The sequence below is a fragment of the Aethalodelphis obliquidens genome, unplaced genomic scaffold, assembly GCF_003676395.1.
Source record: "Aethalodelphis obliquidens isolate GAN/ISIS:26980383/991018 unplaced genomic scaffold, ASM367639v1 scaffold35, whole genome shotgun sequence".
NCBI lineage: Eukaryota > Metazoa > Chordata > Mammalia > Artiodactyla > Delphinidae > Aethalodelphis > Aethalodelphis obliquidens.
In genome coordinates, this window is record NW_020837979.1 from 6,066,194 (window position 1) to 6,078,625 (window position 12,432).

Sequence of the window (12,432 nt, forward strand, 5' to 3'; positions counted from 1 at the left end):
TGCTGGCTGTGGGTTTCATGGTCCCAGTTCTCTGGCAGTTTCCCCCAGTTCCAGAGCAGAGTCAGTATTGCAGGTTTTGGGCATTCTGCTTGCAGGCACTGATCTTTCTTTTGTGGCAGATTGAACCCGATTTAGGTGCTCGTTGCTGTAGCCGTTGCTCCCTCCCTCTCCCTCCTCCTAACTCGTCTGTTTCCTCCAGATGGCCTGTGGATCACCAGAAGCTTTTCTTCACTCTCATCCTGCCCGCAGAAGCAGTTGAAATTCAAAGACCTAAACGTGGATACTGGGATGGCCCATGGGGAACGCGGGCCCGGGCTTCGAGACGGGCATCTGTCTTTAAAGGCAGCATCCCCAACACGCCCTCTCCCTGTTTGCCTCCCAGGAGCCTTTCCTTCCATCGAAGAGATCCCTGAAAGCGTGGTGCACGACCACGAGAAGAACGGCCTCCCGCGTCTCTCTTCCTTCAGCGATGCAGAAATTCAGAAGCGGTAGGAGCAGGGGAGGGGGATGCCGATAAAACCCCGCAGGCTCGGCTCTGTACTTGCCGTGTTTCCCAGATGGCTCCAAGAGCTACTGGTTTGTGTTGGTGAGAGGCAGCCGGGCATACGCCCAGCGTTCAGCGCATTTAAATTCACGTCTTTGTGAGAATTTCTGAATGTCTTCTCCACCCTAACCTTCATGCAGGCTATTAAAATGAAGGTTGCGTAACTGTCTTATAGAAATGAGTGGTCATTTTTGTTCTGCTCTGATTTTGTTAAGTTTTATGGATTTCTTACTGAACATGACCTTCATTTCATAAGAAAGGGATTTGGGTTACAGGGAAACCCCACTTCATTTTTCATTTTCTCCCAAGGTGTTATGCCTGCCTTGGCGGCAGCTGCCCCTGGGGGGTGGCGGGATCGGCTGGACCCAGCAGAGGTGGAGAGAGACAGGCCTCACCAACCACGGCAAGGAGGGAGACCGGCATCGGGAAAGTTCCTTAGCTGATTGGACAGTTGTCTTGACAGCTGTGGTATGGCCCCGTAGAACAAGGTTTAAAAGGAACAGGTACATAATACGCCAGTCAGTGTCAGGGCACCGAATGATCTTTCACCTCCCTTGCTTTTCAGCTACTTGATTTTCATTGCTTCCAGTATTGGTTACTCACTCTTGCCAACGTGTACAGCCTTAGAAGGCAGGTGTCAAATGCCAGGTCAGAGACCCTCCTGGGGGAGGGCGGTCCTGTCACCCCCCTCAGCAGCGATCCTGCGGGGCTTTTGTGAGAGTAGACACGCTGAGACCTGCAGCGCTGAGAGGGTCTCTGCCCTGGGTGAGCGCACGGAATCACAGCAGTGTCGTCATCGCTCTGTCACTGTCAGTACAGGCCCTTTACGGGAGTACCCCTGCGCCGCCACCCCCCCACTGGCAGCTCCCCCAGACCCCCTTCCGCCAGCTGGAGACTGGAGCCTCACTCTGCCTTTCCTCTTCCCCCCCTACTCTGCCCCCCATTTTCCTTCCCCTGGAAACTTTGAATTGAGTTTTTAAAGACGTACCCTTAGAGTCATTCTCAGGCCTCAGCTGTTCCTAACTCAGTCAGGGTTCCTGCCCTTAACGGTTTTCTGCACAGGAACAAAACTTTCAAACATTCCTGAAGTTTCAAACTACTCAAGTGAAACAAAACATGGGTTAAATAGATGTCTTCACAGCAGCCCCGGGGGTGATGAGTACTGTGGTCTTGGACAGTTAAGGTCTCTGAGCCTCCATTTCCTCAGCCTGTAAAATGGGTTCATAACAGGATCTGCTTCCAAGGGTGGCTGTGCGGATTGAGTAAGAGCCACATGCAGTGTGCTTGGCACAGGGCTCAGCGTGGTGGCTGCCACTGCTCCGGCCATCACACTTCACTCTTCCTCACAACCCACAGCCAGCACCACCAGCAGCATCAGGTTAACTTCTTCATCTTCATTTGTTTCCCTTAGCTTGAAGACATACTTCAAGTTTTTTATCGTAAGAGATCCCTTCGAGAGACTGATTTCTGCGTTTAAGGATAAGTTTGTTCACAACCCCCGCTTTGAGCCTTGGTACAGGCACGAGATTGCCCCTGGCATCATCAGGAAGTACAGGAGGAACCGAACGGAGACCAGGGGCATCCAGTTTGAGGACTTTGTGCGCTACCTGGGTGATCCGAACCATAGGTGGCTGGACCTTCAGTTTGGGGACCACATCATCCACTGGGTGACATACGTGGAACTGTGCGCACCCTGCGAGATCAAGTACAGCATCATCGGTCACCACGAGACCCTGGAGGACGACGCCCCATACATCTTGAAAGAGGCTGGCATAGACCACCTGGTGTCTTACCCCACCATCCCCCCGGGCATCACCGCGTATAACAGAACCAAAGTCGAGCACTACTTTCTGGGTATCAGCAAACGAGACATCCGGCGCCTCTATGCACGTTTTGAAGGGGACTTTAAACTCTTTGGGTATCAGAAGCCAGATTTTTTGCTAAACTAATGTGTAGGACTGTGAGTTCAAGTATCTTTGTTAGACCAGAGGCTAACCGGGTGGAGATCTGGGCACAGAAATGACACTTTGCTCTGTCACGTTCCCCCTGAACACTCCTCAGTTCCCATGGACCTGGGTGTGCCTTGGCCAGTGAAGCTGGACCCTGACCATTATGACCTAGTTTGGACAGAAGGTGCACGGCGGGCCCTGCCTCCCTCCTCCACCCCAGCCCCAGTGCCATGGGGCCTTTGCTCTCCTCAGCGGGGAAGGACACTAAACATTTGCAGTTGAACAGACGGGAGGAAAAATCATACAGCCTCGAGTCACCTCCCTCGGTGGTCAGACACCTGCAGCTCCCGCAGACGGTGGGGCGGTCATGCCTGTCCCCAGGGGATTGTAGACATGGCGCCCAGCGCTTTCAGGAGAGATGGAAGAGCCAGTGGTCTGCACACATCCCAGGGGCCGAGATAGGGTCAAATCTGAGTAATTACACCTCTGGGTTTCATCTTGGCGCCACTGTAGTCACAGAGGCAGACCCTTCTTTCCACGACTGTTCTGTTCCTGAGAAGTTCAGGGATGACTCGAGGGCACTCTCCGGGAGTCCATCTATTCAGAATACATGCCTGTGTGCTGCTGGGCCACATTTCCAGACCTTTGCCTGCCAAGTGATGATCTCATTCAGCCCAAGAGATCCAATTTTGCAAAGTGAGGGGAGTGTACACATTTCCCACCTGAGAAAAGGAACGTCTCTGGGGACCTTAAAGGGAGCCTGGGAAGAGGCAGAGCTGGCCGGGTGCTGGAGCTCGGGCTGCCCTGGGCTTAGGCACGTCCACCCTGGTGACTGTCTGCCTCTTGTCTCTGATGGTCCCGTGTGGATGGGCACGGGGAGGGGGGTCTCCACCTGCCTCTCCCAAGGCCAGGCCCTCCTGGGGGCCAGCGGCAAACACGGGCAACATGCCAGTATTGCCCAGTCAGTGCAGCTTACACATTTCAGTCTCCTTTCGTCTCAGCAAAATGCGCACCACTGGACCCATTTCTGATGATGCTGTCATCCTGGACTGTAAGTTGGGTAATCAAGTTCACCAGCAATAAACTCCTGGGCCGAGGCAGCCGCAGTAACGCACCTTCCAGGCGCTGAGGAGCAGGCCACGGCTACCATTTCAGGTGCCGTCCGACAGCGAGGTCCCTCAAGGTACGGGAGAGTTTCCCTGCGAAAAGTCCCAAGCGTCCAGGCTGCACAGGGCCCAGGAGCCCAGCTTTTCCTCCAGGCAGCCTCCACCGTCCCTTGCTCAGTGTGGCTTCCTGAGTTTGTAAATGTGAAAGTAACATGAAATTAAAACAAAACACGTGCCAACCTGACGTGGGCCGCGGTTCCAGGTCAGGTGCTGTGTGGACGCGACGTCCCCGAGGCCTGGCGACGGTGAGGGGCACGCGGGCCTGCGTGATGGCTGCGGGCGAGCCGGCGGTGGAGGAGAGGCGCTCGTGTGCCTGCCCGCCACGCTGGTGATGGGCAGCCAGCGTGGCGGCCCGTCACCCTCTGCTGACACGCGGAGGCTGCAGGATCAGTCATTCTTCTATCATGTTTTAGCAGAGGCTTGTTGAAATCGTTCCGCACCTGATGCAGGAGTGTCTCTGTGGGGTGGAGCGAAGCTCATTCCCAGGGGAGACACCTGGCGGGGCAGGGGGAGGAGGAGATGGCAGCTAGAGAGGGCGACCCCGCAGGGAATGTGCAGGTGAGCACTCAGAAGTAGCATCAGCCTGATTCAAAAAGAAACAGGAGAAGCAACTCTGCCTCCAAGAAGCGGTCTTAAGGCAGGGAGGGCAGTTCCTGAATTTGCAAGTTTAATAATATTAGGTTGACTTAATAGACTTGTGTCTTAGATGGCTTTTCTCTTACTGGATTTCTTCTCACACATTTTAGTTTCATGGGTCTTATGTTGGAAACTGTCAACAGTGAGATGCGCAGAGCCAAGGTGAGATTTGGTTTCCCTAGAGGCTGAGTGCACGCAGAGATGGCAGATCCCCACATGCCGGGGCCCAGGTGGCTCTGTTTGGGGGGGCGGGGAAGGGCGGGGAGGGGTCCCGGGAGAAAGAATCACCGACCGGGGACACGGTCCCAGAGGGTTACTGGGGGATGTTGGTTTCCCGACCGCTCACCCTCTACCCCTCACCACACCCCACCCCCACTTCCCCACTCAACCCCAGCTTAGCGCATTTAACTGGAACCTGCAGAAGCAGGGAACAGAAAGCGGGACGAGAAGGGGAAAACGATCGAGATGCAGCCGAACTTTGGACGAAGAGCCTCGCCACCTCTTTGATGAAATGTAAATTGTTCTAGGTACTGCTGATGAAAGATTAAATCCGTCGATCTAAGAAGGAAATGGAAAATTTTATTTGAGACAAATTGAGGATTATAACCCGGGAACAGCCTCTCGGAAAACTCTGAGAGCTATTCTGCCCATTAGAAGTCAGAGCACAGTTAACAAAAATTTTTGGAGACAGAGGGTTATACATTAAATGATGGACTGTTGACAGTTTACACAATCCAGATCTTCAGGTACAAAGTGGTGGGTCCTTGTGACCCTTTGCAAGATTAAGAAAGAACGTTATCTTTTAAGGAGTTGTCTTGTTGGTTCTAGGGGAATGTTGCTGTTTATGGCTGAGCAGGTGTTTCTGCCGATTGGGAGGTTTGGTCAATGCCTAATGCAGAGACACAATGCACGGTAGAGGGTAGAGAAGAGGCCAAAGGGCAGAGAAGATTTTTTTACATTTAAGTTTTTCTTGTCTTGCCATAAAATGTGTTATTTCACAGTACCTCTTCCAAGCCCCTGGGACACGCCAGGCGCTGCATCCATCAGGGTTATGGGGTTCAGAGCTGAGCAGAGCTGCGAGCTTGCAGCGGAGTAGAGGCCGCCAAGTGCTGAACAGGGCCGCCCAGGCCTGGGGGTGGCAGGTACACAGGAAGGACTGGGGAGTTACATGTTTGTTTCCTTGCCCTCAAGCCAGTCTCCCTGTCAGTTTATTAGCAGTCATCTTGAAGCAAGCTGTCTAAAACAAGACTTGGACAGCAACATCACATCCATCATCTGTATTGTCCTCAAAACTGAGTTGACCTGGTAAGTCTTAACAGGCCTTTTTCAGTCTTATTTCTTGTTGTCTGTAATCTGTACACTCTCAATTGTTGTAACACTGCAAGGACCCAAAATTCTGGACTTTTCCTTTGTGCTTGCCAATTTCAACTAGCCACCCCTCTCTCTCCCCCTCTCTCTCTCTCTCTCTCTCTCTCTCTCTCTCTCTCTCTCTCTCCTCTCTCTCTCTCTCTGTCCCTCCCTCCCTCAGAAAGTGGAGAGGAACAGTCAATACATGCTTGCACTTTGCCTCTTTCCCTCCATTTTCCCCAACAGGCTTTCTGTTTTCTCTTTATCACTCATATTGTCGCAGGTAAGTTTCACTCCATACTGCACTGCAGCGTCACGAGTCTCAATCTTTCCAGCCCACGATATCTGTTTTTTAGCCACGCAGCTCCTAACCAGTGAATATGAAATTTGAAAACCACAAATTTTAGGTTTTTGTAACTGCAGCTCCACTATCAGGATAACGGTTTCTTTGTTAGATAGGGTAGCATCAGCTGCCCTGACAAACAAAAACCAAGGTTTCAGTGATTAAAGACAATAAAATGATTATGTCTTGCACACATAACAATCCAGTGGTCTGTTCCTCGTAGGCAGGGAATCTTCCATCTTGTGGCTCCATTATACCCAAAGGTCACATGGTCCTCTGCTTGCAGGAGAAGGGTAGGAGGAGGGAGGACCACTGGGGCATTATTATGAGCCAGTTGTGGCATTGGGACACATGTCTTTCACTGCGTCCTTGAGGCACACAGCAATTTCACAGGAGCTGGGAAATGTAATTCCTGCCTTGACAGACATTTCCTGGTGACAACTCCCAAATTCGTGGTGAATGTTGACAAATCCGTAATAATCCGTATGGAAGTATAGTGCTTTACCATTTACAAAGCATTTTAATGTAAATAATGACATGAAGTAGGCCTGAAAGGTTTATTGCCCAGTGTGTAAAAAGGGCTTGGAAGTTGTCGTTCCTATTGTTACAACAAGAAAAACGCTGAGAAAACTGAAAATAAACACCTTTCCTTAATACTCGTCAGAGAATCATGAGATGAGTGAATACGGAGATTCTCAGCTGAGATCAACTTACCTGTAGCAGAAACCACCAGAGCCGTGGACGGTAGGATCACTTACGTGGTAATCCTGACAAATTGCTGGAGGTTGAGTGTGAGCTACCAGGCATTCTTATGATGAAGAGTCAAGAAAAATCTCCTCCTGGCTCTGCAGATAGAGGAGAAAGGTAACCATTTTGAACTATGCCCAGAGCACCCTCCATAACAAAGGGCTACTAGCTAGAGTGAAAGACTTCACCAGAGCCTTATCCCACATAGGAGATGGGCATTTACCCAATTCCAGCCCCCTCAAGCCTTCCTGTCTCACCTCAGGGGTAAAAAAAAAAAAAAAAAAAAACAGCTAAGAAACACCTGTAAAGGTGACAGCCTGGAGACACAGGCCCACTAAAAGACTGAGATTTAAAGCTACAATTGTAGAATGACACCCCCTCCCCACGCCCTGCCTCCACAGCACCAGAAATCAAATACAATGACTCTGAGTTACAGCTGGGAGAGCTGCAAGGCACAGACTCTGTTTAAGGAGTAGTTCCTAGGGAAGCCCAGGGACAATAGAGGAGGTAGCAGCAAGGACCCTGGAGGAAGCTGGAGCCTCCGGCACCTATGGCTGCAGCAAACATTACACACAGCCCAGCTGCTCACAGGTTACCGTACATCCTAACATGAAAGGCCTTCTACCTCGGTTCCTATTACCTGATGTACATTATGTCTGGATTTTAACCAAAAAATTGCAAGGCATGCTAAAAGATAATTTTTTTAAAAAAACCCACAACAATATGAAGAGCATCAGAACCAGACTCAGATACGACACAAATGTTGGAATTCTCAGGCAGGGAATTTAAAATAACCAATTAGTATGTGGAGGGCTCTAATGGAAAAAGTAGACATCATGAAAGAACAGATAGGTAGTGTAAGCAGAGAGATGGAAACTCTGAGAAAAATCAAAAGGAAATGCTAGAAATCCACAGAAGTGTAACAGTGTAATGCCTCTGATGGCTTCCCAGTAGACTGGGCACTACATATGAAGCAGTATAGTGTTATTTGAAGGTGGACTCAGATTAGTTATACATGTATATTGTAAACTTGAGGGCAACTGCTAAACAATATAAAAAGGAAATGTAATTGATATTCTAAGAGAAGAGAAATTGGAATCACATAAAAATGTTCAAAACCAGAAGAAAAAAAGAAAGAACAAGCACAATGAATAGAAAAGCTACAAACGTATTTATCCAACTGTATAAGTAATAACTATAAATGTGAATGGTCAAAATACACTAATTAAAAGACAGGGATTGCCAGAGTGGATAAAAAAAGACCCAGCGACATGTTGTGTACAATAAACCCATTTTGAGTGTAAGGATTATACAACTAGCGACTATCTGAACCAAGCAGACTCTCATGCTTTAACTTCAATCCACTTGTCTTCTTCCCACAGCACATGCTGTCGATGAATTACAGAGGCAAGTACAGTTTCTAGGAAAAGCGGAGCCTCCCCACACCTCCGACGTTTATGTCAAGGGGGATAAACTAGGCCCTCATTCTCCTGAAAAGCCCTTGAGGGCTTGCTGTGATTGCCAACAGGATAGTGGATTAAATAAACCTAACTCCTGCTCCCCCTGCGAGGAAGCCTTAGGTCAGTTACTTGTTACAGGAAAGAATGTTTTAAATGGATCGATCTCCTATCTCCTGCTCTCCTTCACCCCCTACCACTCACTCCCCTCCTCCCACCCATGACCGAGTGACCCTCAAGGGCAGGGACTGTTTCCATTTATTCCCGTAGCTCCTGAGCCTGAACAGATACTTAATGAATGCTCCCTTGACTTAGCACAGTCGTTCTGAGCATGGTGTTTTTCTACAGGAACGCTCGCTGACCCCCTTGGCTACCCACCTGTTGCACGCCTGGCACCGCTGCAGCAGCGTCGGACCTCCCTTCTCCCCAGCTGCCAGCATTCACTGGGAGTCAGTCATGAACTAAGCTGCTTCCACGCCACCCCATCCTAAAGACTCATGAACGCCTTTTCTCCTTCCCACCCTCCCCATCCCATAACTGGAGGACAGGGATGCTAAAGAAGGAACGTCTGCACTCACAAGAAAGCTGCCAATTTCTCCATGCATGTTCTTCTCAGCTATTGGTTACCATTTTCCTTAGGAAAAGAACAATAACAATTTGCCCTTCTTTCATCTCTTAAAATAACTTGAGTGTCAGATATACGTTAGAGCCTTCTGTACATGATAGCAAAACTGATCTGTGAACATTTGACAGTTCAATTAGGATCAGGCGACAGCACTTTGGAAATAAGAATATGAGAATCTCATCTTGAGCCAGGCAGATTGGCCGCTCCACCTTAGGGTCCGGAGGCCCAGATGAGCTCCTGCAGGTCCAGAGGTTTAAGGAGGAGAGATAGATACACCTCTGAGCTGAACAGGAGGAGCTGGGCACAAACAGGAAGAAGAAAGGAAGTAGGGCCCCCTGTTCCCACCCTTGTTCCTGGTAATGAGCTCCAGCTGCCTCACATTAAAGTAGTGCTTTGTGGCTGGTGAGGATACCCCTTAACCATTGCTCAAGGCCTTCACAGAAAACCCTGAAAATCCAGGTGCTGAAGAAGAGTATTCCTTTTACCTTCCTCCTACACCCTTGATACAAGAAATAGATTTGAACCCTTTGGTTGTCTTAGGTAGATACCTCAGCATAGAATTTCTGGGCCACAGATATTTTTTAATGAAAAGGAAAAAACCAATGTTACGACTTTAGGGAAGTTTCTAAAAGGCAATAAAACTAGAACCAACCTCCACGTTACATAGAGAATATAAGTAAAGAGTTGGCCATAAACAGATTACACTGCAAAATTATTTGGAAACTAGAAGGATGGTAATAAAAATAGCAGCTGTATATTCTCTAGTCTTCAGTTGGTTAGATATTAGGTAATTATGACCAAAAGCTGTAGTCTTCTGAGCCAGGGCCCACCCCATAAAAAGGTGTGGTTACCCTGCCCAGGCCAGGAGGGCTGGGAAACCCCAGGACATCAGGGTTTTTTCCTGGGAAGAAAGAACTGACAACCTGTTCCCTTCTCCCCCAGCATATCTGCATGAAACCTCATGATTCATTTTAATTTACTTTCTGATGTTTCACAATTTTGGCATTCCCGTTGATGGTATCTCTCACTGATCTTAAAAATAGCCAAATATGAAAACACATAAAATTTTGGATAAATCGAAAGTGCTTTCTGAGGAGGGAAGTGTGGACGACCTCTGACCTGAACTTCCAAGCGTAAGAAGATGGACAGGATAGCAGAAGTGAGAATACCCAGTTTACAGTTGGGAACATCAAAGGTGCACAAGTTAAGGGGGTCCTTGGGCCACTGCTGACTCATAAGCCATCAGGTTGTAGCAGTTTCTCTGCCAGCTTTGTTCACCAGTTTCCTCCAGGGGGCGCTGTCTCCTATTCTAGTGCCCGCTAAACCCAGGTTCCCTTTGTGTACACAGGGAAGCTCACCAAGGTGGTCTTAGAAGCTGCAATGAAGGTGGTTACAAAACAGTACTCTTCTGAAATTAGGCCCAGGATGTACATGGTCAGATTTGCTCTGCTGAAGAGCAGGTAGAGGATAGGAAATCAAACTAAGTCTACGGAGAGGTTGCCAAAAATCTCTGAGCCAGGGAAATGGAAATTTTGTCTATTTTATTAAATCATAAGCTCTAAAAACAAACGGACAGCTTCCCTTCCAGGAGATAATTCTTAGTAAAAGACTGGAACCCCTTGCTTAGGTCTTTGTATGATGTCACCCAGTTTTACTCTTGCTGGAACTTGCCTCAGTGATAGTTGGAGCGAATCCAGCCAACTCTGTATGCCTTGTTCTGAGGGGAATGGGGACCTGCTGTGGGCCCAGGGCGGCTGTTGTGTTTGCCAAGGGCTGTCCTCACCAGCAACTGTCAGCCTGAAAACACTCCTTGGGACGTTGGTGGGAGTTTCAGAAAAAGAAATCTTCTCTATTCCTGTCCAGCATCAACAAAACCCAGGTGAATAGCGTTCATTAGCAAGTTTTCTATTCCACAACTGCTCAAACTTGCAGGTAAGTTAATTATTCTACAGAAAGGTTTTCCTGCTTAATATTCAGAAAATATAGTAAAATCAAGATATGCAGAAAAGGCTTCGGGTGTGACAGTTTTCTGTGTATGCGCTTGTGTGTCTACCTGTACACACTGTTAACAAACAAAAATTTAACCGAGTAAAATTTAAAGGTCTAATTGGCTTTATTAAACGATTCATGAACTGGGCAGCATCCCATCTGGCAAGTAGAGAGGAGTTCTGAGGAGCTGTACAAAATGGAAGGCTTTTATAAGCAAAAGGAGGAAAAGAGTAGATTGCTTCAGGCTTAGGTAAGCTACCTATAGGGGACAGAAGGGACCTGTGTGGTAGATTGCCTCAGTGGTGCTGACAAGAAATTTCCATACTGACCGGTTAAGACGGGCTCCCCAACCCCTGGGCCACGGAACGGTACCAGTCCATGGCCTGTTAGGAACCGGGCCACACAGCAGGAGGTGAGTGGCAGGTGAGCGAGCGAAGCTTCTTCTGTATTTACAGCCGCTCCCCATCGCTCGCGTTACCGCCTGCGCTCCGCCTCCTGTCAGCATTACGGTGAGTTGTATACTTATTTCATTATATGCTACAATGTAACAGTAATAGAAATAAAGTGCACAATAAATGTAATGCGCTTGAATCATCCCGAAACCATCCCCCCCTCCCCGCTCCGTGAAAAAACTGTCTTCCATGACCATCACCCCCCACCCCAGGTCCATGGAAAAATTGTCTTCCATGAAACCGGTCCCTGGACCGCTGGGTTAAGACTCTATTCCTGGGGGAGGCTGTAACTGTAATTAGGTTAGGTATTAAGTTTGGTTTGCTGATGTGGGGCTTAGCACAAGCGATTCCATTTTGTTGTTTCTTTGTAACAATACACAGTCCATTCATCTATATCTATGTGTAACTTAGGTTGATTTCAGGAAGCCTACAGCTTCCATTCTCGGCAAACAGATACGAAATGTATGCTTTGTTTCTATGTGACCCACTGGCATTCTCCTTCCTTGAGAGCTTTGTGCTCTATACGTTGATTTTTTTTGCTCCCCCCGTTATCATGTACACGCTTCAGTGACAGCCTTCAACCCTTATTGCCCGAGATAATTGTCCTATGCAGGGAAGCCACAACATCCTGTTGATTCTGCCTTCCCCGTATTGATGGAAAATGTCATTGAAAATGTAGGTGGGAATCCGCATGTGAACGCAGTCCCCTGGGGAGGCCTTGGTGGGTACAGTCCTTTACAGCCACACGTGAAGAGCAGGAAGGTGTGTAGTGGCGGAGCCTAAGAAATGGGTAGTGGCCCCAGGAGAGCTATGAATGCAGATAATGCAGAATGGATGGGGTTGTTTTATGTCCAGTTTCTTTTTAGCCTACGCGCTTGTCTTTTCACCAGATGATTCTGGACAGTGGAAATCAACAGCTAGATGATATATGAAACTAAGTTATATGTTTGAGGACTACTTGGTGAAGATTTACCAGGACATGGTGGAAAGGATTTGTTGAGGGAAATTTCCACTGTAATGCTGCATATGCCCAGTTCAGGGAGTTCCAAGGGGAGAAAGGGCCACAGAGCTTTTGTCTGATCGATAGCCTCGTTACCTGTCAGCCAGCGCCTCCATTAACACTAATGATGGCTTGTTTCCGCTTTTGGCAACAAGTTCCAAGCTGGTAGACTGACTG

The 12,432-nt window shown here is 48.6% G+C and overlaps 1 protein-coding gene across 7 annotated transcripts in view; it reads left to right on the forward strand.

The window, feature by feature from the left end:
* Positions 1-10,817, forward strand: part of CHST10 (carbohydrate sulfotransferase 10) — a 33,019-nt gene extending 22,202 nt beyond the window's left edge. For 4 of the 7 annotated variants that reach the window (XM_027128812.1, XM_027128815.1, XM_027128813.1 and 1 more), the window contains 2 exons: positions 383-488; positions 1,956-4,387. In XM_027128812.1, the coding sequence (XP_026984613.1) occupies positions 383-488; positions 1,956-2,493 (644 nt within the window). In that variant the 3' untranslated portion in view covers positions 2,494-4,387. Of the gene's footprint in view, positions 1-382; positions 489-1,955; positions 4,388-5,502; positions 5,601-6,649; positions 6,850-8,114 lie in introns of those variants that run through there. The other 3 variants (XR_003437628.1, XR_003437626.1, XR_003437627.1) reach the window with 3 other exon arrangements.
* Positions 10,818-12,432: the final 1,615 nt, after the last annotated feature.